At 38.1% G+C, this 24,763-nt stretch overlaps 1 protein-coding gene across 5 annotated transcripts in view; it reads left to right on the top strand.

Moving 5' to 3' along the window:
- Window positions 1-10,799: 10,799 nt before the first annotated feature.
- Window positions 10,800-24,763, top strand: part of DPB2 (DNA polymerase epsilon subunit B2) — a 32,376-nt gene continuing 18,412 nt past the window's right edge. For 4 of the 5 annotated variants that reach the window (XM_088984032.1, XM_088984030.1, XM_088984034.1 and 1 more), the window contains exons 1-5: window positions 11,646-12,132; window positions 12,257-12,431; window positions 12,594-12,747; window positions 12,866-12,998; window positions 13,805-13,881. In XM_088984032.1, the coding sequence (XP_088840158.1) occupies window positions 11,970-12,132; window positions 12,257-12,431; window positions 12,594-12,747; window positions 12,866-12,998; window positions 13,805-13,881 (702 nt within the window). In that variant the 5' untranslated portion in view covers window positions 11,646-11,969. Of the gene's footprint in view, window positions 12,133-12,256; window positions 12,432-12,593; window positions 12,748-12,865; window positions 12,999-13,804; window positions 13,882-24,763 lie in introns of all 5 variants that reach the window. The other variant, XM_088984031.1, reaches the window with a different exon arrangement.

The following is a 24,763-nucleotide window of genomic DNA, read 5'->3' as shown; positions in this document are numbered from 1 at the left end:
TGCTAGTTTTTGTTGTAACTCTCCACCTCCAGGTCCCAAAACTTACTTGCCCTAGGATTTAGAGAAATCATGGTATGTTTAAGTCGATTCGCAAAATACCAGGGTATGTTTAAGTCTTTTACCCTAAATAAATTAAGCTTATGCAAAAATGAACATATTTTCCATTTTGAGCAAAATGCCGAGCTAAATCTCAAGCAGCATTGAAACTAATAACAGAAATGTAATTACAAAAATGAAAATCAACATTAACTAGTTAATGTATTCTTCTCCCCCCTTCCCAAACAGACTTGTGTGTGTGTGTGTACACACTGAGATGTGTGCTTTATTCTATTTTTGGATACTAAAATAAAACAGATTCAAAATGTCGTAGTTGGAGAATGATTTGACCGCAAAACTCTGAAATGAAAACAACAGGAATTAGCTCTCTCTATCTGAGACAACAAAGAACACCATAAAATCTTCATGTAAATGTGTTATTGTCTTTGTTTTCCTTTTGGGATTGCTAGTAGAGTTACAGTTTTAAAGCTAATTGTAGCCTTTCTGTGTACCTTCTATAGAGAGATCAGTTTTGGCCTAGACTATCCCTCTTTCTTTATATTTATGGGGTTGAAACTCGTTATATTCAGAATTTCCTCTCAAGATTCTGTTCTTTTGTGTTGTGCAAATTTATGTTCAATCTTGATCATTGGACTCCATTAAGGCCCTGTAGAAGGGCTTCTAAGGCTCTATTATTGCTTCTAAAAGAGGTTATGCTTCACCATCTATCCCTTCATTTTGATTTCATCACCATCATCTTCTACTACCTTCTTTCTACTTCTCTTTTCACTTTCTCTAGACCCAAGAACATAATTTTTTCCTTATTCCAGTTAATTATTTGAAACCCCAACCTAATTCTTATATTTTGTTCAACCAGACCAACAGCAGATGTTTTCTCTTGAAGACTTCAATGCCCTTGGTTTAAGTATGTACTTCAGAATTTAACAACTATGTGGAGTATCTTTAGTATTATTTTAAAAGATTCAATTTTTGGGTGTTTTCCTTTAAATATATATTTTTTAAAAGTATGTATTCAAGATTTGATGGTTTGGTGCTTCAACCTTGATGAAAATGAAACTTTATACTGTCTAACTGTATGATCTTTTAACAACACCAACTTGCACTACAGATAGGAACTTTGAAGAGATTAATGCAAATAGGATTAAAGCATATGAATTGCTTTACTCACTTCCCAACTGCTAGCCAACAAGGACAACGATAGTTTGAGAATCTTGAAAGCGGATCAAGAAATGCCTTAGAGACTGGGAAAGTAGGTCGATGGGAGATGTAGAAAATGGCCAATTCTGGTGGAAAGCTGGAATGCTAGGGGATTGTAGAGAATTGGCTAAGGAGGAATGCTCCCCACCACCTTGCTTGCTTGCATGTTTATAGAAGCGAGGAAGCAAGCTACGTGCATGGAGAAACAAGTCCTTAGGGGGCATTCCTTTTTTGGATTTTGGTAGGGGGAAGTTGGTCAATGGGATTTTGGTTCCAATTGACCAAGAATCCCATTTTCTTTTTTCAGATTTATGTGGGGACCAGGGAAAGTTTATTTTCTTGGGTATCACTTACCCGGGAAAGTAATACCCATCTCCTAAGTGGGTAAATAACTTTCCTACCAAAGGGAAAGTTGCCAACACTTAAATAGGACAAAAAAATGACCCTTTTAATAATGGATTTTTATGGCTAAAATGGTCATTACCTTACAATGTTTTCAACCTGTTATTGACCCGACCAGTCGAACCATCACCCAGCCAAGATTCCGGGTCCGGTTCAATCAAGACCTGTCAGATGGTCAAAAATGGTTGACTTGGTCAATAACTATTTGACCCAACCAATTCAACTATTGACCTATTCAATCCGGTGACCGGGTCACGGGTTGCACACTCAATGCATGCAAAACTTCGGAGGCCATAACTTTGCACTCCAATGTCCGATTGGGGTATTTTTTTTTATTTTGGGTAACTTTTCGAGATCTATGCATTGCAAGGTGCCATACCTTGCTATTTTTACGAAAAACCCATTTTTGCCTCAAATTGTAATTTTTAATATTTTTTATAAAAAAATTAAAAAACATAAATTAAATATAAAATACTACATATAATATATCTAAAATATATTTATATATTTATACACACACACACACACACACACATATATATATATATATATACATAATAATGGGAAATAAAAGAACATTGATAAATGTACTTGCCTTAATAATTTACCGAAAAGCAAATGGGGCCTTAGTCATAACTACTTTCACTAGGCAGTTGTTTGGCATCATTGTTGTTTCTTGGAGCAATGGCGCCACATCACCACCACGTCGGAAAAATGGTGCTCTAGGAAACGGGCTTTTGTTTGGAGACGTTTTTTGGAAGAAAATGGTGCTCCAAGCCACGCTTCGGAAATCGAGAAACCATGGCTTGGAACAACGCCAAATTTGACACTAGATAATTGGTATCAGTGCAGAAAACGTTTCCTGGAGCATTGGTACCAAACAGAAAAAGTGGTTGTTGCTCCAGAAAATGTCCAACCTGGCAGCAACAGTTCCAAACAAGAAAATATGTCAGAAAACGGTACTCCAAACCACACACCAGCAGAAAATAGTGCTGCAAGCATCGATGCCAAACATATACTATTTTGCCTCACGAGGTCGGTCGGATGCACTCACAAGGTCATATTTTTTAGTCTCTAGGTGTTGAAACTATGGTTTGGCCTCGCAAGGTCAAATATGGTTTCAATATTGTTGAGTTGCTGGCTTTTAAATGTTAAAATTTTGTTTCAGCCTCGTGAGGTTAAGCACCCTTTCGAGGTTGATGAGTCAATCTTGAATTTCATTCACATTGGGCTTGTGAGGTTCTTCCTTGTGAGGCATTTGCTTGTGGCTGGGTAATGATTCCCATTTAGCCTTGCGAGTTGGCCTCACTCTATCATAGAGTATTTTCCTGCACTCATCTTATTCTATCAATATAGTTGCGAGGTCTCAATTTCGCTGTTTGTGATTAGCCTCGTTATGCATTTTTAGTTGTAATTTTACTTTCTAACACTTGAATATATATCCACTGTCTCACACTAACAATGAGGAACGTTGATGCAGAGAGAAAACAAGATAGAAACAGAATTAGTTAAAAGATTTGGTTCTTCTTTCCTCCATCTCCATGATAAAACTAGGGAACCTGGTGAGTAAGGCTAATGAAATATTTGATGATTTGGAGAAAGAACAAGGGGATGACGATGATGATGATAATGTTTTAATGCTACGATTTCTTCTGGGAATTTTCAATACCATCAGGTAAGACATTCCTTGCCAAACAACAATACACTGGTCTCTAGTAGATAAGCCATGAGTTAAAAACTCAAAATCCCTGCTCCTCTCCTTAACAAAACAGAGGTCACCTGTGATAACGTGAAGGAGTCTGCTAAGCAGACCCACATCTAGTTGGATATACAGAAATAGAAACATGTTGCACTGGCATTACTAGTGGCCATAGCCAGTAAACCAGATGTTGAGTTAACATGAACCCTTAGACTCTAGGAAATAAGTATATTTGTCAAAGGAAAATAGAAAAGTTGGGCCAACCGAGACTAACCCAAACCCGACCCTAATCTAACCTAAAGTTTTAAGGTTGGGGGGTTCAACAGCTTAGGTAGGGTTAGGGTTGACCTTAACCCCACCTAACCTCGCCCAACTCGCACCCCTATTACATGCAGCTTACTCTATTCCACTCAATCCGCCAGTTATGTGCTACTCCACTTGACCCCACGGTTGTGTATTATGCAATCTATACTACTATAAAATGTACGAACGTTTTCATAATATTTTTGGAATTTTTGTTGGACAAAAATTATCCTTTTATTTAATATTTTCTGAAGTATAAATAAGAGCAAAACAAGTATTTCATGTGTTTAATAAAATGTATTTAAAGACTGAAATTAAAGACTATAATTGCTCTTTCACATGTTTAATAATCATATTTAAAGACTATAATTGCTCAATCTGTATTGAATATAATTTTGATTGGACAAAAATTACCCTTTTATTAATATTTTCTTAAGTATAAATAAGGACAAAACAAGTATTTCAATGTTTAATAATATGTATTTAAAGATTGAAATTAAAGACTATAATTGCTCTTTACATGTTTAATAATCATATTTAAAAACTGAATTAAAGATTGTAATTGCTCAATTTGTATTGAATATTAAGCTAGTTATCGCAAAGTCTTCGTATGTCCTGAACCCCATTTCACCTAACCTAATTTCCTGATCTCTTGACCTCTGCTAAGGATCTCACTGATTAGCATATCAAAGACAGTCTAATCCGACACCTAGTGCAATACCATAATCGAGTGTAGGGGTCAAGTGTAACATTCCAATTTTGTCCATCTATCTCAAAGGTCCAGGGCAATACTAGAATTTGGTCTAGTTCAGGGTTTCAAGAAAACCCACACTACATGTGCTTTAGGTCTCACCCTGGCAGTTGAGACAAGCCACCCCAATCTACTTGACAGCACATCAGTGTTAGTCTTGGCAGGATATACCTCCCTAGATCTATCCAACGGCTGTGAAGATTATGAACTAACACGAGTCTCTTAAGTATCCAATTTAAGGGTATTACACAGAAACACACCAAAACAACATGAATCAATTATGCACTTTATTCATTTACAATAAATGTCAATAAATACATCAATCTGATTGGAGCTAAGGGCATACATTGTCTAACAGAGCTTTCAAAAGCTCATCCAAAGTTTCCTCCCCCAGGTCAAGTATGACTGTCCTCCAATTTGAGGTAAAGGGCCACTCCCCTCTAGCCACAATGAAAAAGAACTTCCTCCTCCAGTTCCACACATTAGAAGGGAAGCCACCCAATAAACTCGAACCCTGGAAAGGTAGAAGAAGCCCTCTTCGACGAACAACTTTTTTTATCTAGAAGAGGCATGCAAAGGTTTTGATGTTTAGAGGGAGGTTGAATCGATGGCAAGCCGAAATGATAATCAAGGTCCTCACGAAGTTTGGGTGAAGTTACCCTTAGTTATGTCATAGTAACTAAGGACCCTAGGTGTGGACATCGAAAAAACTGACTGTTCACTTCATGGTTGAACAATTTGAGTTGCCACCTACCAAAATCATGAAATAGGGAGTGATGGGTCTCTCGGAAATTTGCAATTAAGCTAAAAGAAATTATGACTTCCAAGGCCTTGGCACGGTAGATCAGAGTGAGATGAGAAAGAGAGAAGGAAGGGTTAGGCATCCCTCTCTCTTATCAATGCAAATATTACATCCTTTCCTTGATATAACACGAGAAGATGGTAGGGGAAGAAGAGGCTTGCCTTTCACCTACTATGGAAGAAAACTTTTGTAACTGAACATCTCTTCCTTTTCATTTAATTGCCCTTTAGGTATAGGGGCCCAAGCAAAAGGGTGAGACTACATTCCCACCCCTTTTCTATCAGAACCCCCACAATCTTACTCGATTGATCAACTGGAAGTAGGAGAGAGCTCTTGAATTGCTTCCTTCGATTACAAGAGGATGCAACCACTCTTGTATTAGAAAAAGTCAAAAATAAAAATAAAAATAAAAGCTATAAAGGAGATGAGGTATGAATCTCACCTCTTATAGCCTTCAAAGAAAGAAACTGATCATGTTGTTATGACATGATCCTTTGGTGGTCTTTTACAAAAAGATTGTGATGGTTATAGTTGGAAGTCGTTCAGGGTCTATTGTGGCAGTGATTGGTGGTGGTGGCAAGAAGGATTCTCAAGATAATGGGGATGGGTTGTTAGATTTAGGGAAGAAGAGAGCCTCTTTTACTTGACGACCTCTCTCCCTCCCCTTTCAAAAACAAAAATACATGAGAGATCCCTTTCGTTGACTCAATTTGAGCTCTCCCCTCTTTTCTGGAATAGTTTCTTCTATTAATAACGGAAAGGAAGGGGGGGTTTTGCCAACTGTCAAAACGAATGGGGGTTTAGAAGGTTGGAATTTAGTGGGATAAGAAGGCTTGATAACTTGGGGTCTGAAGGGTAATTTTGTAATTTAGGTTTAGGGGGGTGGTTTGGTAATTTGGGATAAGAAGGGAGATTTAGTAATTTTGATATTAAAAGGACATTTGGTAATGTGGGGTTTAAATGGGTAGGTTTAGAGGGGTATTCGAGTAATTTAGTGAATGAAGGATATTTTGGTAATTTTGGCTTTATAGGGTATTTTGGGAATTTAAGGAATGAAGGGTATTTGTGAAAAACAAAATGAGGGATATTCTGGTAATGTGGTCAAGGGGAATTTTGGTAACTTGGTAATGGGAAGGATGTTTCAGTATTTTGGAAAATGAGGGGGTTTTGGCAATTTGGCATGAGGGTTATTTTGGTAATTTTGGATTTAAAGGGTATTTTGGGAAATTTACATGAGGGGTGTTTTAATAATTTGGTAAATGGATATTTTGGTGAATTTGGGGTATGAAAGGTGCTTGTGAAAATTGGAATGAGGGGGTATTAAGGGTAACTTGGAGAGAGTATTTTGGTAATTTGGTTAAGAAGTATTTTGGGAATTTGGTCAAGGGTATTTTGGTAATTTGGGATAAGGCATTTTAGGGGTTTGGTTTTGAGGGGTATTTTGGTAATTTTGGATGAGGGGGGGTATTTTGGTAATTTTGGATTAGGGGAATTTTGGGAATTTGGCAAGAGGAGTATTTTGGGAATTTGGAACTAAGGCTTTTAATGATGAATTTTGAGGATTTGGGGGCTGAGGTTTAGGTTATCTATGTTTCAAAAGGATCAAAATGGTCTGAACAGGTGTTCAATGGTGAGTTTGGGGCTCAAATGGAGGACCGAACAAAAATTGGGTGCTGACATTGGGGAGAAAAGATGAAGGGGAAATCTAATCACGGGTACCAAGGCTTGCTCGAAGACGCAAACCTCGTCTCCATCGTGGTTCCAGGGACGTAGATCGGAACTTGGGAGAAGGACTTCAAACTCCTTAGAAATATGGTGTCATTCCATAATGCATCAAAGATCGGCAGGGGTTAGTCAAGTTGGGCTGAACTCGAACTTCTTTTTCCTAGAAATTAAGGTCTCTTTATGGGAACCTCAACAGTCCTAAACTACGGACCCCTAACCGGTTGGGATGGCTATCCGCTCCTCTCCCTTAGACTTGGAGTTCGACATAATTAGAAAGAAAGAAAGTCCGAGAACCCCAAATTGCCAACGATTGAGATCTGTTCAATCTAACAGTCCAAATGGGTGCGGTGTTTTGTCTTTTGAGGTCCAAAATCAGTTTAGTGTATTTTTTGGCACTCACAACAACTAATTTTCGCGTATGACCGCTCTGCATGTCCAACTGCTCTAGGGTTGGACTCCAACCACTCTACATGTCCAACCTATTGTCTGACCTAGACTAACCACGACTTGGTGAACCACTTCGACCTACATGGCACATCCTCCCTCCTATCCACCCACGATGGGTAGTGACTTCGAGACTTATGCCATTACAACACCCACCTGGCGATGACAAGCCCGTTTCCCTTCACTTCGCAAGGAGTGGATAAGGATAACCACGACACCTCACGAGGGTATCCTAAAGGCCATGGATAGATAAGCTCCCACAACCCGAACATATAGGACACGTCTCTACCAAGTCTCAAGGTCTATATAAGGGTGTGCCTTCACCCTCACAAGGTACACTCACTATTTGTCTCACACAATTGCTTTGATTTCCTGCTTGTTTGCTCTCTTTCACCCTGCCAACTCGATACTCATTTAACCGTTGGTGTCCCTTGCCCGAGTTATCCCCCCGGGTCCTCTAACGTTGTATGTCTTGTAGATTCAGCTATTGGCCTCACTCGTCGAGCTCTAAGTTGTCATTTCTAGTAGGGACTTAGCACATTTCTGACATCCTCATATATCTTTTTGTGTTATGCTTTTTTTTGAAATATGTATTTTTTATTTTTAATCATTTTATATTTTCTGTAATTTATATTTTTGGCTAAAATATATGCATTTTGAGTATTTTCTGTGTTTTTACGATTTCTATTATTTATTTGGCTATAATTTTCCTTTGCAAAACATCTATAATTTCTATTTTATCCGACAACTTTTTTGCACTTTTTTGAATTTTCCTATGATTTCTTGCAAATTTTCTATATATTTTTTTAAAATTTCAATGCTTTTTATTAAATAAAATAAAAATTTTATTTTAAAATTCCTATGTTTATAATTGGGAAAATTTCTTAAAATGCTCTTATGGTTTATCTAATTGACTAACTCTACCCTTACTACTTACATATTGTCTTAAAGTACCCCTACTGTTTCTAACAATTATCTAAAACCTCCCTTACCATTAACTTTCCGTCACACTCCGTTTACATTTGACATCACATGACTAGTAATTTTTAAAATTCCTAAAATACCCTTACTATTCCATATCTTCACTCTTACGTGTGACCCTCTTTGACCTCAACCCCTGTTCTCTCTCCTTCCGTCTCCATCTCTCGATTAGGTGTCCAGAACGAGTTCGAAATTCTACGTTCGTTCAAGTGATAACATCTAATGGGCTGAACTTACTGTTCATCATCTTCAATATTGAAACGAAAGCACAACAACGGCGATTAGAACTCTTTTCCCTTCCATATGTTTTCTCTCCATTTTATCATCCTTGCCGCCATTCTTTCTCTTCCATTTACCCTCCATTCTTCTTCCCCCTTTGTTCAGTCACTGTTCATTGTCTTCTTAATACTTTCTTAGTATTCTCACCTATCTTCGGCATACATCTTGCCGGTTTTCAGCTACACTTTCCCCCATCACCTCTATTATTTTTCCATGTTTCTCATTCCAAACCATCAAGAGGATGATAGCTCCTTGCTTGAGGCACTCCTGCCACTCCCACTATTTCACTTTTATGTCAACACCTAACCCTAGAGTTGCTGAAACCTAACCAAATCTCTGCCTAAATTTGAAGTCGCAAAGCTCATTAGGTTTATTAATCTATTCTTTTGCAACCAAAAGATGGTTCCTGAAACACTAACAAAGGGGTCTTCAATTGGAAATCCTTCACCTCCACCCAGATTTGAAGTCCCAAATGTTTATTAATCTGTTTTTGTTTTATTTTGTTTTGTTTATTTATTTTATTTTTTGTAGTTGAAAGATGATCCTTGAAACATTAACAAAGGGTTGACATAGGGTTCTTCAATTGGAAAATCCTCCACCTCCACCCAGATTTGAAGTCCCAAAGGATTTACCTGCATGTACCTCGGATATCTTCATTGTAGAAAAAGTTTTGCTGAACTCGAAACAAGAAAACTTCAATTCCTTACACTATTTGTCTTGTCGTTTGAATCCATAGATCATTGTCTTGGGTCAGGAATCTATATATTCTCTAGGGACAATTTCAACTTTTAGACATTCTTTGTACTCATTGAGTGCGATGATTCGCATTTTGGTCAGGAGTAGGCAAATTTTAGAAGCATAGCCTTTGGTCCTTCAAATGGTTCGAAAGAGTGGTGTTTCAAGAGCTGAAATCATGACTCACTGATTGGCATCCGTAGAAAATTTTGACGTTTGCTTTAGCTTGGAAGGCATTGATATCACATGAATTGCTCCATCCATGCGGTGTTGCAGAGTGAGATGGTTTATTAGATGATCTTTTCATCAGTTGGGCTTTATTTTGAAAATTTGAAGAATAGTGGAGGGTTAATTTGACATTTCATTTCTTTCCCTTAGCACTTGCCTACGGTGTTAATTGTTAGAAATAGTAAGAAGGTACTTTAAGACAATATGTAAATAGTAATGGTAGAGTTAGTCAATTAGCTAAACCATAAGGGTAGTTTAAGAAATTTGCCCTTTATAATTTTATTTATTTATATTATTTTTATGTTTTTTTTCTACATTTTCTTGTATTTTTCCTAAAATTTTCTATTTTTTACAATTTCTATTTTATATTTTTTGATAATTATTTATATTTTATATTTATATTTAAAATTCTTTAGTATTTTCTATCTTTTTTTGTGCAAATTTTGAAGTTTTACACAAAATTTACTTTTTGTGTTTTTATGCATTTTTTTTTTCTTTTAAAATTTTGAACATTTTATGTTATGAAGGAGCTAATTCGAATTAAGTCATATGCGTGGCGTGGGTGAGAGTCAAAGTGGGTTGCAACCCCCTTTGATCTACTAACATAGGTGGCAAATGGCAATGGGTTTAGGCCCTGTTTGATGATTAAGTACTTCTTGTTTCAATAGTACTTCTTATAAGTAATTATTTTAACAACCCTTTAGGTTGTTTGGTAACCCACTTTTCAAATCACTTATTATGTTTTTAAGTTCTTATTGGAGTGGGAATGTTTGGTAACTACTTTCCCTACAAGTGCTTATATTCATTCAAATGACAATTTTAGCCCTCACTTCACTCAGACATATATACTATGATTTCACATGTTATATTATACATTTCAATTGAAAGCCCATGTGAACCCCATGTGGGTTGCCATGTGGATCCAATTAATAATAATAATAATAATAATAATAATAATAATAATAATAATAATAATAACAATAATAATAATGAGAGAACTAGAGAACCAACCAAATGAATATCCTTCTACCGATCTCCTTTTCTCTCAGCAAACCCACTCTATTGGAATAACTTTGGAGCACGCTAGTGATCAACTCGAACTCGGTCGTGGTTCCCAATTCAGGTTGAACTCTCCTCACCTTCTCGTTTGTATATAGAAAGTTTGAGTTTATTCTGGTTATAGCAGAATAGGGGAGGAGAGAAGAGAGAACTAGAGAAGAAGAATATGAAGGGGAAAGAAGAAGAAGGATAAGAAGATAAACCATGACTTGGGGATTTCAGTTGTAGTTTGTGTGTCGCAACAACTAAGGGAAGAAGGAGGAGAAGGAGAAGAAGAGGAGAGAGAAGGAAAGGTAGATGGGGCAGAGCTACCACTGCTACTTTGATTCGGTGCTGTGGTGCTCCGTTCACTGCGGCTAGAGGAAGAAGGTGGACAACGTTTTTCGGTCATTGAGCATGCTGTGGTGCTCCATTCATTGCGGCTAGAGGAAGAAGGTGGACAATGTTTTTCGCTCATTGAGCATATAGTGATCAACATATTGTCCATTCCATTAGTCACCAGAATCAATTTTTTGAGTAAATTAATTTTAGCAAAGGAAGGGATAGCAAGATGATGACTTTTGTGAGTGTGCTTCAGCTTTTATTCATGTTGCTTTTGGGTCACCAAAAATGGCGTTACGTGTGCTTCTAATGATGGCGGTTTTGCTCATCTGCATCGCCGAGGTTTGGTCGAAATGGCACCTCATCGCTGGCCACTGTTCTTCACCGCCAATCGTCGCCGGTGAAACTGCAACTGGTGCGCCCGCTGCTAGGGTGTGAGGTTTGACTGAATGGATGAGGGTGGGGAAGGGTGTATAACCCTCGCGAGGGCATTTTTGTCATTATAAAAATTTGGTGGGAATTGGTTTGTCCTAATTTTTTGGAGTACTTAAAAAAAAGCTAATTTAAAATTATTTTTTCAAAGAAATGCTTCTTTAAAAAAAATACTTTTTCTCCACTTTTTATCAAACACCTATAAATATTTAAAAAGTGTAGTCGCATGTGTTAAAAGAATTACTTTTTAAGTCTTCTCAAACAGGACAATATTAGTAAATGGTTTTAGTGGGACAATATGGGTGGATTGATACTCAACCCAATTCCACCCATTTGCCAACCCCAGTCCCAAAACGGACCCGATCCCATCGTCTTCTCTCACCACTGCGGGCGAAAATATTTCAGGCTCCGGATTCCGAACCTTGAGAATGTATCTATCATAACTTTATAACCCCTTTTTTCCCGCCATCTCCAACAAATCCTTCAATTATTTCCCGCCGTTTGCAGAGAGAGTCAGAGAGAGAGAGAGAGAGAGAGTAAGCAGGGCGAAGAAAATGGGAGCAGGAACGAGGAAGAAGGTCCAAAGGAAATTCAAGATTAGAGGCTATACTCTGAAAATCGACGCCCTAGAGGAGATTCTCTCTTTCTTGAGCCGTTTCGAAGATGCTGAAGACGAAGCCATCGACCTCCTCATCGACGAAATCGAGAGGGAATCCCGTAAGTCACACTTGACCTCTTCCTTAAAACATTCAATCTCTGCATTTTCCCTTCCTTTAAATGGTTTTCGTTTGATTTCCTGAGTCCTGACCTTCGTTATTCTATTGTTGCGAAAAATTGTCAGTTAAATCGTCCATTCTGGATAAGGAGCCCGTGCAACGGGTTGTAAACCTTTTATTGGAAGCCGAAGCCGCAGCAGAGGAGAACCCCAGTTCCAGTAGTCGATCTGCACTTCGCGTAATAGATGCTTTCATTGTCCCCAAGTTTTGCTATGATTCCATCAAAAAGGTCTTTTACGAGTAAGTCCTTTAGTTCAATGTTTTTTAGCAGTAGAGTTGGCCAAAAATATGAGTGTTCTGCTCAGGGAAACAGAAATAAGAGAAAAATACATACATTTTTGAGAATATTGTTGCCAAAAGCCTATCTGGATGCCTGTAGTTATGTAATTCTTCTTATTTTAGGCACACAGGAAAGCTACCAATACATGGTGATGCTTCTGCAAAAGCTGCCCTATACAGGGATAGATTTCAGTTGTTGCTCCAAAGGATTTCTCGTGATCGGCATTTCTCAAGACCTGCATTTGATACTGAAATGACAGAGACAGGAAGTTGTGAAGTATGGACCTTCTTTCTTTCTTTTTATATTTTTCATGACATTTGGTTAATGGTTATGGTATGCTGTTATTGTGAAAGCATAGTTGTAATGGACCATTTTTGAATTATCTTGGCTGCAGATATCTCCAATTCAGTCTTTGATTGGGCAAACTGGTAGAAAATGGATTATGGGTGTAATATCTCAATTGGAAGATGGCCATTTCTACTTGGAAGATTTAACTGCATCAGTGGAAGTTAATTTGTCCAATGCAATATCCTTCTCACAATTTCTTTTGTATTTATTATTTTTTGGTTCAAATGCTTGTATACTGGCGAAAACGTTTTCATATTGGTGTCTGGATTTCCTACACTATTGTTTTGTGTTGTTTTTTTTTTTTCATGTAATTGTCAGCTTGAGAATGCTCTTGTTGTTTACCTTTTCATATTGGATTCTGGATCCCCTAGCCTTTTCTCCTACACTTCCTACACTAATCAATGAGTATGTAATAGTGTTCCATTGTATGTATGTAAAAGCCCATACATGTGAGAGTAACTAAGTTTAGAACAAGTCCTGCACAACCACGGGTTGATCGTTTAGTGAAGTGTAGTTCAGTAGCTGTATAGGTAACAAGCATAGGAGATATACGGTGAAATATCTCTTTCTCAAACTGAAATTCTGTAATTTGTGATTTTTTAGTACAAAAGAATGCTTGTCTAACTTCAACCATTCTCAGACAAGATTGTATGATTTGTTGGTACAGTTATAGAAAAGAATGTTTGTCTTAGATTAACCCAATTTCAAACTTTGTTCCATATATTTGTATTTTTCTATCGTTTTTAAACAATGCTTGCTGTTTATTCTGTAGATATGTTCACAGTGTGGTTGAGGTTAAAGTTTTTATTCTGTTTTTGATAAAAAAGGTTAAAGTTTTTATTGAAACTGAGGTACTACTATTTCTTTTGAAAGTATATTTAGGTATAGCCGTTTAATTGGATGCATTAATTGTTTCCATCTCTGATAGCTCTTCCTGTTTTGAAGTTGAGAAATGAAACTATTATTTTCTTTGACTTGTCATACAAAATAACAACAGGGCTATTTGTTGAAAACACTGTAATAGTAGCAGAAGGTGTGATGCTTCCAGATGGTATTTTTCAGGTTAGTTTCTTTTTCCACTTAGAATCTCCTTTCAGATGCTTGATTTTTTTCCCGTTTTGACAATGGAGAACTCATGGTCATTAGTAGTGAGTCTTTAGTTTGCATAGAATATGATTTCTGTAGTTGAACAAATTAGGGCTGAAATCTAGCTTCAATTCTTGATATACAATGCCTGTGTTTGATTCATTCATTTTTTAAGAAATTCTGTATGTTACATTATTGAACTTTGTGTGTGTTATTGAAATTCGGCTGCAAGAAAAAAATAGGATATTTTTGGGAGAAATATGAGGGTTTATCTATCATTGACTATTTTATAACTTTGTACCTTCTTCTTACTTGCTTTAATTAATAAACGCCATGGTTATTGATAAAAAAAATAAGAGCAGGCACAAAAAGGAATGTGAATACAAACTGGGGAATGGGGATGGATAGTTGATGTAATTACTGGTAATGGGGATTATTCAATGGAATTAAAGGTCTTTTGGTGATGTAGATAGGAAGCAAGGGAAGAATCAACAGAGAACTAGATCAGTTTTCTTCCTATTTCTCAACCAATATCAGAATTTCTGGGTGATGTGGCTTTGGCATTTTTGGGTTTTTAAATTTATTATCTATATTTTTTTTCTTTGAGAGAAAGGTAGAGTAATATATTAGACAGAGAAAACCAGATCTGCACAACAAGGAGCTGTGCAGTGTCCAATCAACAAGTGTACATCTTCTAAACTGTATACCCTGTGTGTATAGATACAAAAAGAGCTCCAGAATTACAAAATGAGCTATATGGTCTATTCCTGAATTGTCTATGTGTTCCTACCCATGAGTACATCCTATCCCAAAAACCTTTACATAAATTTTCCTCTGTAACAAACTTATTTTCAAACAGTCTTTTGCTTCTTTCTGTCAATATTGTCCAAACCATAAAACTGGTCCTACTCCCCAAATGACCTTGCCTTCTTTAGAGAGACCTTTTATTGTTGGTGTTTTAAGAATAGGTTAGGTTTTAGTCTTCCAGAAATTCATTGTTCATAGTAAAAATGAACTTACTATTTATGGCAACTTTTGGACTATTTGTAGTAATTCCTATAATTGCTATTTATATTGAAATTCTGATGTACTATTTTTAGTATTTTTTACAGTAAATTAGTTTTAGTAAGATTACTAATGAGTTATTAGGGTTCAGGTATTATAGTGTCTGAGTTCTAAAGTGGTTGGAAACATTTTTGCATAGACACAAAGACAAGAGTTAGAATCCAATGCATGGCAAAGAGTTTGATTCAACAAGGTCTTGTCTTTAAGGATTAAAGCAATCCTCTCCCTCCATTATTAGTCAGGTTCAAGGGGCTTTCATCCAAGGGCGTCAGATAATTGATCAGATTCTGATTGCCAATGAATGTGTGGAAGAGATGAAGAGGTCCAAGCAGAGAGGCTTTGTTTGTAATCTTGATCTGGAGAAAGCCTATGATTTGGTGGACTGACAGTTCCTACTAGAGGTTTTGAGGAAGTGTGGGTTTGGGGAAAGATGGTGTAGTTGGATGACTGGTTGTGTTAGCTCTTGTCACTATTCCATCCTAGCAAACGGGGTGGTGAGGGATTTTTTCCAGCTAGTAGGGGGAATCAGACAAGGGGACCCACTTTCACCCTTCCACTTTACCTTGGTAGCTGATGTGTTTAGTCGAATTATCACTAGGGCTGATAGGGAAAATGTGATAAGGGGTTGGAGAGTAGGCACAAACCGAATTCTAGTCACTCACCTTCAGTTTGTAGATGACTTGATGATCTTCTGTGAGGGAGGTTTTGGTGAGAAGGTGGAAAATTCGAAAGAATTGATTACAGTTTTTCAAGGAGTCTAATTTGAAAATCAATCTAGGAAAAAGCTGCATAGCTGGAGCAAATTTAGTTTTTGAGGAGGTTGAGGCGATTGTAGGCTGTCTTGAGTGCTCCATTTCCTCCTGGCCTTTGTCTTACTTAGGGCTTCCATTGGGAGCAAACCCTAGGGAGAGTAGGTTCTGGACCCTAGTCTTTGAGAAGTTAGAAAAGAGACTAGTTGTGTGGAAGAAAAATTATATCTCTTTGGGTGGGAGGATCACTTTGATAAAAGCTACCCTCATGAATCTACCTACCTATTATCTCTCTGTCTTTAGGATACCGTCTAGGGAAGCGAAGAAGTTGGAAAAATTGATGAGAGATTTTCTGTGGGAACCGAGAGAAGGTAAAAGAGACCATTTAATTAAGTGGGGGGTTGTGAGTAGAAGCAAAGAGGAGGGAGGATTAGGGTGGTTGGGATGCTGGTGCATCAATGAGGGCTAACCTAGCCACACCTTGGAAAGCAATTCACAAAATTCTTCCACAGTTCCTTAGCTGTGTCAGGTATGATGCTAGTTCAGGTAATTCTATTCGGTTTTGGGAGGACATTTGGGTTGGAGATCTCCCTTTGAAAGACCTTTTTCTTTTGTTGTACTCTGTTTCTTTGTATAAAAATGAGGTGATCTCAAAATTCCTTCCATTGAATTTATTTTTACCAGCTTTGTCTTGGGATTTTGGTTTCCATAGAGGATTAAGGGATGAAGAAATTGAGTGTTTGTCTACTCTTCTGTGTCTCCTTGATAAGGTTTGGTTGGATCCCTCGAAACCTGATAAAAGGATTTGGGCCATTCACCCCAAAGGGTCTTTTTCTTGTGGTCCTTTTTCAAGTTCCTCTGCTAATCTCCCTCTCATCAGAGTTTCCCTTCCAAAGAAGTTGGGTGTAGGCTGATCCCCCACAAGGTTATGGCTTTGTGCTGGGAAGCGTGGCATGGTAAAGTAACACGATGGACAACCTACAAAAGAGAAGACCCGTCCTTTGTATTTCACCAAACTGGTGTATTCTTTGCAGATCTCATGGTGAGGATTGTAATCATCTATTTTTATCTTGAAGTGTCACTGCAGAGCTCTAGGCTTGGCTTCTATCTTTGTTTGGGTCTAGTTGGGATATGCCAACAGAAGTAAGCACAATCTTTAACCCTTCTTTCTTCTCTTGGCCCCATAAAAGAGGAAGGAAAATGTGGAGATGCTCACGAGCAGCATTGTTATGGACAGTATGGGAAGAAAGGAATGCCAAAATCTTCCAAGAAAAAGGAAGAAGCAGTCAAACCTTAAAGGACTGCATTTTGTCCAGGTCATTACATTGGTTAAAGACTCCAGAATTATTTAACCATTTTACTTTTACTGATTGTTGGAAGGATTGGAAGTTGGTAGCAAACTGTTCCTCCTACAAGGGAAGGGTAGTGACTAGCTGGGTCCCCCCTCCTCTTGGTTCTTTGAAGCTGAATTTTGATGGGAGTAGCCAGGGTAACCCGGGTCCCTCTGGGATGGGAGGTGTACTGAGGAATGAGGCTGGATATGTTGTCTTAATCTACTCTGGCCCTTTAGGAGCTGGGAACTCTATCCAGGCAGAACTGTTAGCTGCAATACAAGGAATACTTCTTGCAAAAGAAGTGGGCGTGGAACAGCTTCTGATTGAAGGAGAATCTAAGACAGTGGTGGACTGGTTAAATAATCCGGAGGATGTCACTTGGGGCTACAAAAATGAGTTAAAGAAATTCAAATGGCTGACAAGAAATATGTCTATAACAGTACAATGGGTTGGGAGATCAGCTAATGCTTTTGCTGATGTCTTCGCAAAACAAGGGATAAATAGGGAAACATTGTTCTGGGCACAATAACTCTTGTTTTAATTTCAACATTCATGTTATCTCTATTGTAGTTTGTGTATTTGCTGTTTGGAGAGGCTGCTCCTTGCGCCTCTAAGGGGATCTTCTTGTGTCTATTCATTATTTTAAAGGAATTGATGTTATTTATCAAAAAAAAAAAGATGAGAAAACATGAACTTGGGCACACCTATGGAAAAGTATATACTGTTAAAATAATTCTTTTTTTTGAATTCTAACATTATATACCTGCAAAAAGGTGTTTGAAATGTTGTCTTTATTATTAAGTAATGTCTGGTTTGAACTATGTCATTCATATTTTACATTAGATGTTCATTTATGTCCAATAACCTAGGAGATAAGAAGGAAATGTTATGGAAGTGTCCTCAAGAACGCATGGAATATCCATTTAGGAGGGTTTTACATTAGATGTTCATTTTTGTTGTTTCTCTAACAGAAAGAGTTATTATCTTACTTTCTAATCTATTATTCATTGGTGGAGAGCAAGCTGACTATGTATCATTCCACCTATATTCATCCATAATTAGTCAAATTCCCTTTCCCCTACAAAGCCCACCACTAGATCCATTAGTTGTAGGATCCCCACAGGTCCAACATCAGTCAGGCTGTAGATACATTGTAATTTGGGGTGTATGTGATTGCCATCTCATTTTAGAAAATGAGATGATAAAAGGGGAATGTGCAGTTTCTGTCCTGTTGAAAATGTATGTCAATTTGCATGGATGTTTACAGGAATGCATGATCAAAATATAATATGAAATTAAGGAATTAAATAGGATGGTAGATTTCTAGGAGGTACAATGGTGCATGGGAAGATCTGAAAGTGTTCCGATTTATTCATGAACAAAAGGTGGATAAAGAATAACCAAAAGCATAGCTGGGTTGTGGAGTTTGTGGAGCCTAAGTGGGTGATAGATCTTCCTATATTATTTCTCTTCCCTTCCCTTTCCTTTTTATTTTCTCTTTTTTTTTTTCCTTTCTTTCTTTCTGTCTGAGGCATGCATGAGTAGTATCAGAGGCATATGCCTTGTGCAAAAGGCTTTTGAGGTGTACACATCATGCAACTGAGATGTCTGCCTCGAAGGCAACAACTCCTGCATATGCCCCCAGGGATTTTGAGGGTGCCTTGCTTGGAAGTGCACCTCTAGACATACATGCACCACCCACGCCTTTAAAAACATTTCTCCTAAGTTTGTAGGTTGGTGGAGTGGAAGCCTTCCTTTTGGAAGGTAGGTGGTGTATTTTTAAAGTTGAAGGTATTGAAGAACAAGGGGTGGTGCAAGAAGGTCCTAATTAGGGTTGAGATGGTGAAATGAGATTCTTGGCATAGGTTAATGGACTATATGTGGAAGAGTGAGGGGGCTGAAGTGAAGTGTTAGTTTGGTGAGGGATTGAGGCCATTAACTTTTTGTTTGAGGAAACTAGAAGCAGAGGAAAAGATTTGCTAATGATCAAAGAAGGAAGAAGAGCAACTCTATTTCAGGAGTTAGATGCAGCAGGCTGGTTAAAAGGTTTTGTTGATGGAGTAATACACTTGGTGAAACATCCAGGTTGGAAGAATACCTTGAAGGTGAAAGAAAGAATATATCAGATAGAACAGAGAAGAAACATAAAGGGATGGTTCCTGATGCTAAAAGAGCAGTTTGGTTGAGGACAAAGACAAGTAATATGTTTCCTAGAAGGACGAAATAACTCGGGTTGGAAAACTGTAGCAGGGCTTCTACAGGAGTATATGAGCAGATGGATTGAAACTAAAAAACTTGAACAAAAGATAGAAGAGGAAGATTGATCACAAGAATCCAAGGAGGCAAATGGAGGAACTCAGAAGAAATAGGGAGAGAAAGAGAGGGAAGACTAGAATACACCTCTCATATGCTTTTAAATAGCTCCAGGAATGGCGGTAAGTGGCGGGAGTGAAAATTGGGAGAAAAAATGTTAGTCTCAATGAAAAGCAGAGTAAAAGATTGTAAGGAGAGCTTAATGCCATTGCAAGTAAATTATAGCTAAAAGATACGCTATTGCTCAAGCTGTTTGAGTTTAACAAAGCTATACTGGAAGTGGGAAGTGCTAATCTCAACTTTTGTATGGTGGAGACCAATGGGGGACTGGTTATGATTGAAAATTGGAGCCTGACTTGTAATGAGAATACTGCAAAGGAAGTATCATTTTGAAGATTCTGGGTCTCCCTTTCAGCTTGTGGTCGGAACCCTTATTAGAGAAAGTAGCAATAGCCTGTGGAGGGATCTTGGAAGCCATGAACATAGTAGATCTTCATGCAACAAGAATCAGGACTGTAGGTGCCAAGCCAGAAGCAATTCCCCATTCTATTGACCTACTAGGACTCTAGTGCAAAATCTGGGTTGCAATGGAAGCAGAATCCCTGCTATTGAGCAGCGGTAAGAAGGTAGAAGATGATGCTTACCTGGTTTGGTGGATTCCATGTGGCGGGTAGAAATGGAGGGTAGTGATGATGTGGCAACAAAATTTCACATTTGTAATATCAGCCAAGTTGGAATTACATGTTATCAATTTCAAACTGGTATATGACAATTTATCCCTCTGGCATGTGTAGTTTAAATTTTCTGTATAGACTAGTACTACATTTTTTCCCTTATATTTTGGTTTTTTGTATTAATTAGTTATACGGATTATCAAATAAAAAATATTAATCTCCCTTGTCCATAACAAGATCTAATGTATCGATACAAAATAAAGGGAATAGAAGCTTGTTTGCCATAAAAGGGAACTAAAGGCTCCTACTGAAAAAGAGATAAACATGTAGGGACTTTTTTTTTGTATACATTATGAAAACTAGTTGGCATAACAAAATGAAAAAAAAAAACTCCACAACTTTATATTCAAGCACAATAAAAAGACCTTAGAATTTTTTTTTTGAAAAGGTAAGGTAATTTATTAAAATAAGAACCAGTACCAAGGAGCCTAGGCCATTAGAGGCTGCCTAGAGCCACCACAAATTACAGATACAACCAGTTCTGAGATCTAAACAACAGACTCAAATTCTGATTTTTAAACAACTCCGATGCCGACACCAAGGACAGAAGTTTACCCACAGCTATCTGCACCATTTCCTCTGGAGATTTAGCTTTGCCCTGAAAAATTCTGTTATTTCTTTCAATCCAGATAGTCCAAAGCACAGCAGCTGGGATAGTCTTCCAAACCAAGATACCTTTCTTGCTGAGACCCTCAATCTGCCAACACAACAGCAGATCCTTCACAGAAATTGGCATTACCCAGCTGATTTCCAAAGCTTGGAGAAAATGCCTCCAAATATAATTTGAGACTGGGCAATGTAAGGCCAGATGTTCAGTAGTTTCTACTACCCCACCACATAAGCCACATGACATATCTGAAATCTGAATGCCACGTTTCACTAGATTAACTTTGGATAACCATTTATTTAAAGTCATTGTCCAGAGCAAAAACTTCACTTTAGAAGGACTGAATGAGCTCCAAATCTGCCTAGCCGGAAAGTTTTCCTGACCTGAACTTATCAACTTACTGAACATAGACTTAACAGAAAACATGCCATTAGCTTCCCATTTCCATCTCCAAGCATCCTCCATGTTTGGGTCAGTCCTCTGGTTTTGGAGCAGGCCCAACAGAATTGCATACTCCTCAAATTCCCAGTCAAAGAGGCGCCTCCTACAAGTTAGGTTCCAACTGAAAGAGTTACCATCCACATTGAAATTCTCAGCCACCGAGGAGTCCTGATTTACAGAAATTTGATACAAGAGAGGAAAGGCATCTTTTAGACACACTTCAGAACACCAAGAGTCTTTCCAAAATTTGATTCTTTCCCCATTTCCCAAGTTGTAACTGATTCCTTCCTCAAATAAGCTAGCGTTCTTCATTATACCTGTCCAAATGGAATTTATTCCTCTTGAAATAGGAGAATTGGATCTCCAATCACCCCAGTCCATTCCATATTTGTCCACAATCAGCTTCCTCCACCAAGCATTTCTTTCATTTGCAAATCTCCAAAGCCATTTACACAGGAGGGCAGAATTGAATTTCTTCAATTTTCTTATTCCCAACCCTCCAACTTCCTTAGGAAGACACACTTGATCCCAGTTTACAACATGAACCTTCTTCTCCTCCTCTCAACCTCTCCAGAGAAAGTTTTTCTGTAGTTGCTCCACTCTATTAGCCACTTTGGAAGAAATAGGAAATAGGGAGAGGTAGTAAGTAGGTAAATTAGAAAGAGTACTCTTAATCAAAATCACTTTCCCCCCAAAAGAAAGGTATTTAGCATTCCAGGAAGCCAATTTCTTCTCCATTCTTTCAACCACTGGATTCCAAATCTGAGAGGAAGTATATTTAACTCCCAGAGGGAGCCCCAAGTACTTGACTGGAAGATGGGCAGTTTGACAAGCCATAACTTCTGCACAAACTTTTAGATTTGTAACAAGACCTACAAGGATAATCTGAGATTTACTCAAATTAACCTTAAGGCCAGACACCACCTCAAACCAATTCAAAATTCCAAGCACCACCTCCAGTTGATTAGGAGAAGCATCAACAAATCATAAGGTGTCATCAGCAAATTGAAGAATATTGACTTTTTCTTTCCTTGGAGCAATTGCAAAGCCCTCCCAAAGCCCATTCTCAGCAGCCTTCTTGCTAAAGAGAGATAAAATTTCCATGACACAAATGAAGAGTAGGGGAGAGAGAGGGTCACCTTGCCTCAAACTCTTGAACTTCCAAAAAACCCCGTTGTTTGCCCGTTAATTAAGATGGAGAACTTAGGAGTCTTAACACAAACTTTGATCTAGTTTCTCCAAAGCTGCCCAAAATTCATTTTCTCCAAAACCAGATCCAAGCAGTGCCAGTTAACATGATCATAAGCTTTTTCAATATCCAATTTACACAGAACACCTGGGGTCCCCTCTCTTCTTCTGGACTCCAACAGTTCATTAGTAATGAGAACAGAGTCAACCATCTGTCCACCCGGGACAAAAGCACTTTGGTTACAAGAGATACCACTGCCTAACACACACTTCATTCTTTCAGCCAAAACCTTAGCCAAGATTTTGTAGAAACTGTGCAAGAGACCAATGGGCCTGAAGTCCTTTATATTGACAGCCCCCTCAATTTTTGGAATAAGAGTGATGAAAGTTGCATTCAGACTTCTCTGAAAGGAGGCATTAGTGTGAAGTGCCTGAAACACCTGCATCAGATCACTCCTCACAATATCCCAACATTTTAAATAGAATAGATTACAGAACCCATCAGGACCCAGTGATTTATCATTTTCTAGCTTCTTACTGCACCCTTAATTTCCTCTTTTGAGAATGGTCTCTCTAACCAGATTTTCTGCTCTTCATTTAATTTATTAAATTGAAGCTCGGAGGGAAAAGGTCTCTGAACCCACTTCTCTTTATAAAGGTTCTTATAGAAAGAAGTAGCTATAGATTTGACTTTAGAACTGTAAAGAGACTGGGCCGAATGGGCCCTAACAACCTCTCTTGTAATATCTTTTATTTTATGTTGATGGGCCACACTTAATGGGCCTGTTATTTATTCTTGTTTACTTTCTTTATATAACTGCCAAGCTGGCTGCCCACTTAAGGGCATTCTTGTCATCATTAAATTTTTAGATCTTAATAAAATAGGGTTAGAGGAGAATGGAGAATTATTTGACTCCTTCTCTTACCTCTTCTCTTTGCCATCTTCTTCTCTTACACAGTTATTCAGACCTGATTTATTCTGCTAATCACTAAGTTTAAACTTGATATTAGAGGACTGATTCACATCTAGAACTAGAGTCACCACATCTGTCCTCCTACACCATCTTGCTGATTGAAGAGAACCTAGCACGAGCAATTGCCATTTTGTGAAAGAACTTTGTATTTTTATCCCCCTCTTTAAGCCAAATGGATTTAGCTCTTTGTCTCCACTTCCTCTCTTCCTCAACTGCCATCTTATCATATCTGATTTTTTGCAATTGACCTCTTAAGTCTCAGATCTTCAGACAAGGGACCCGCCTCTTCAGCTCTATCAATCTCTACAATGGTGCTCAACAAAGCCTTCTTATCAATTACCCACTTCATATTCTTCTCCTTACTCCAAATTTTTAGCTTACCCTTGACAGCCTTTAATTTTGATGCCATAACGAAAGAACTAGAGCCCTCCACTTGCAACTCATTCCACACAGCTGATTAAGGGGATAAGATTTTCCTCTTCAAACCAAGCATTTTCAAATTTAAACGGGGATTTGACTGTCTCACGGAGACCACAAACAAGCTGAATAGGGCTATGGTTGGACATCGGTCTAGGAATGGTAAGCTGTCTGAAATCAGGAAAGAATTCATCCCAGTTTGAAGAAACCAAGAATCTGTCCAGCTAACCCAGGTCGGGACAGATTGGTAATTGGTCCAAGTGAATCTATTACCCTAAATTGGGACGTCCATTAATTCCATACTTTTTATGAAGTCAGCAAACATGTTCATCGAACCAGTTCTTCTACCCCCTGTATTCTTCTCATCCACCGAAATAGTTGCATTAAAATCACCCCCAATTACCCAAGGACAGTTTTGAGGGTCTCTCAAATCTGATAATTTCGCCCAAAAAGCCACCCGATTGCTTCAGTTTCAGTCTTAGAGTGATTGAGAAATTAGCATACCATCATACCATCTCAAATCTGATAATTAGCATCAACAGGACCATTAACATTTGTGACTTGAATAAGTTTTCCATCTTGTAGTTTCAGTCTTAGAGTGATTGAGAAATTACCAATTCTGCAAGAAACCAAAGAACAGAAAGTAGGGTCCCAAAGGCTCACAATTTCACCAGCACTCCCCAAGGCAGCCAAGGCCTTCCATCTGACCTGACCCTCCCCCCAAACACTTCGTATTGTAGCAGCATCAACCCGCTCCGGTTTAGTTTCTTGGAGCAAGGTAATCTTAGACTTCGATTGCTTCAAAGAATCACATACCATCATCCTACTCCTTCCCAATCCCAGTCCTCTAACATTCAGGAAAGAATTTTCACTTCCATAAGAAAAAACTAAAGAAAAGGACCCACACTTCACATCTTCTTAGACCCCCTTGCAGCCCCTTCACTGCTCTTTGCCTTATCATTCAAACCCCAAGTTAATCTCATCATTTCTCCGCTTCTCTTTGTTTTTAATCCCCCTTTTTTTGCCGCCAATTTCC

The sequence above is a fragment of the Nelumbo lutea genome, chromosome 4, assembly GCF_056320005.1.
Source record: "Nelumbo lutea isolate HS-2025 chromosome 4, American lotus-T2T, whole genome shotgun sequence".
NCBI classification, from domain to species: Eukaryota; Viridiplantae; Streptophyta; class Magnoliopsida; order Proteales; family Nelumbonaceae; genus Nelumbo; species Nelumbo lutea.
This window is presented reverse-complemented; position numbering and strand designations above follow the sequence as displayed.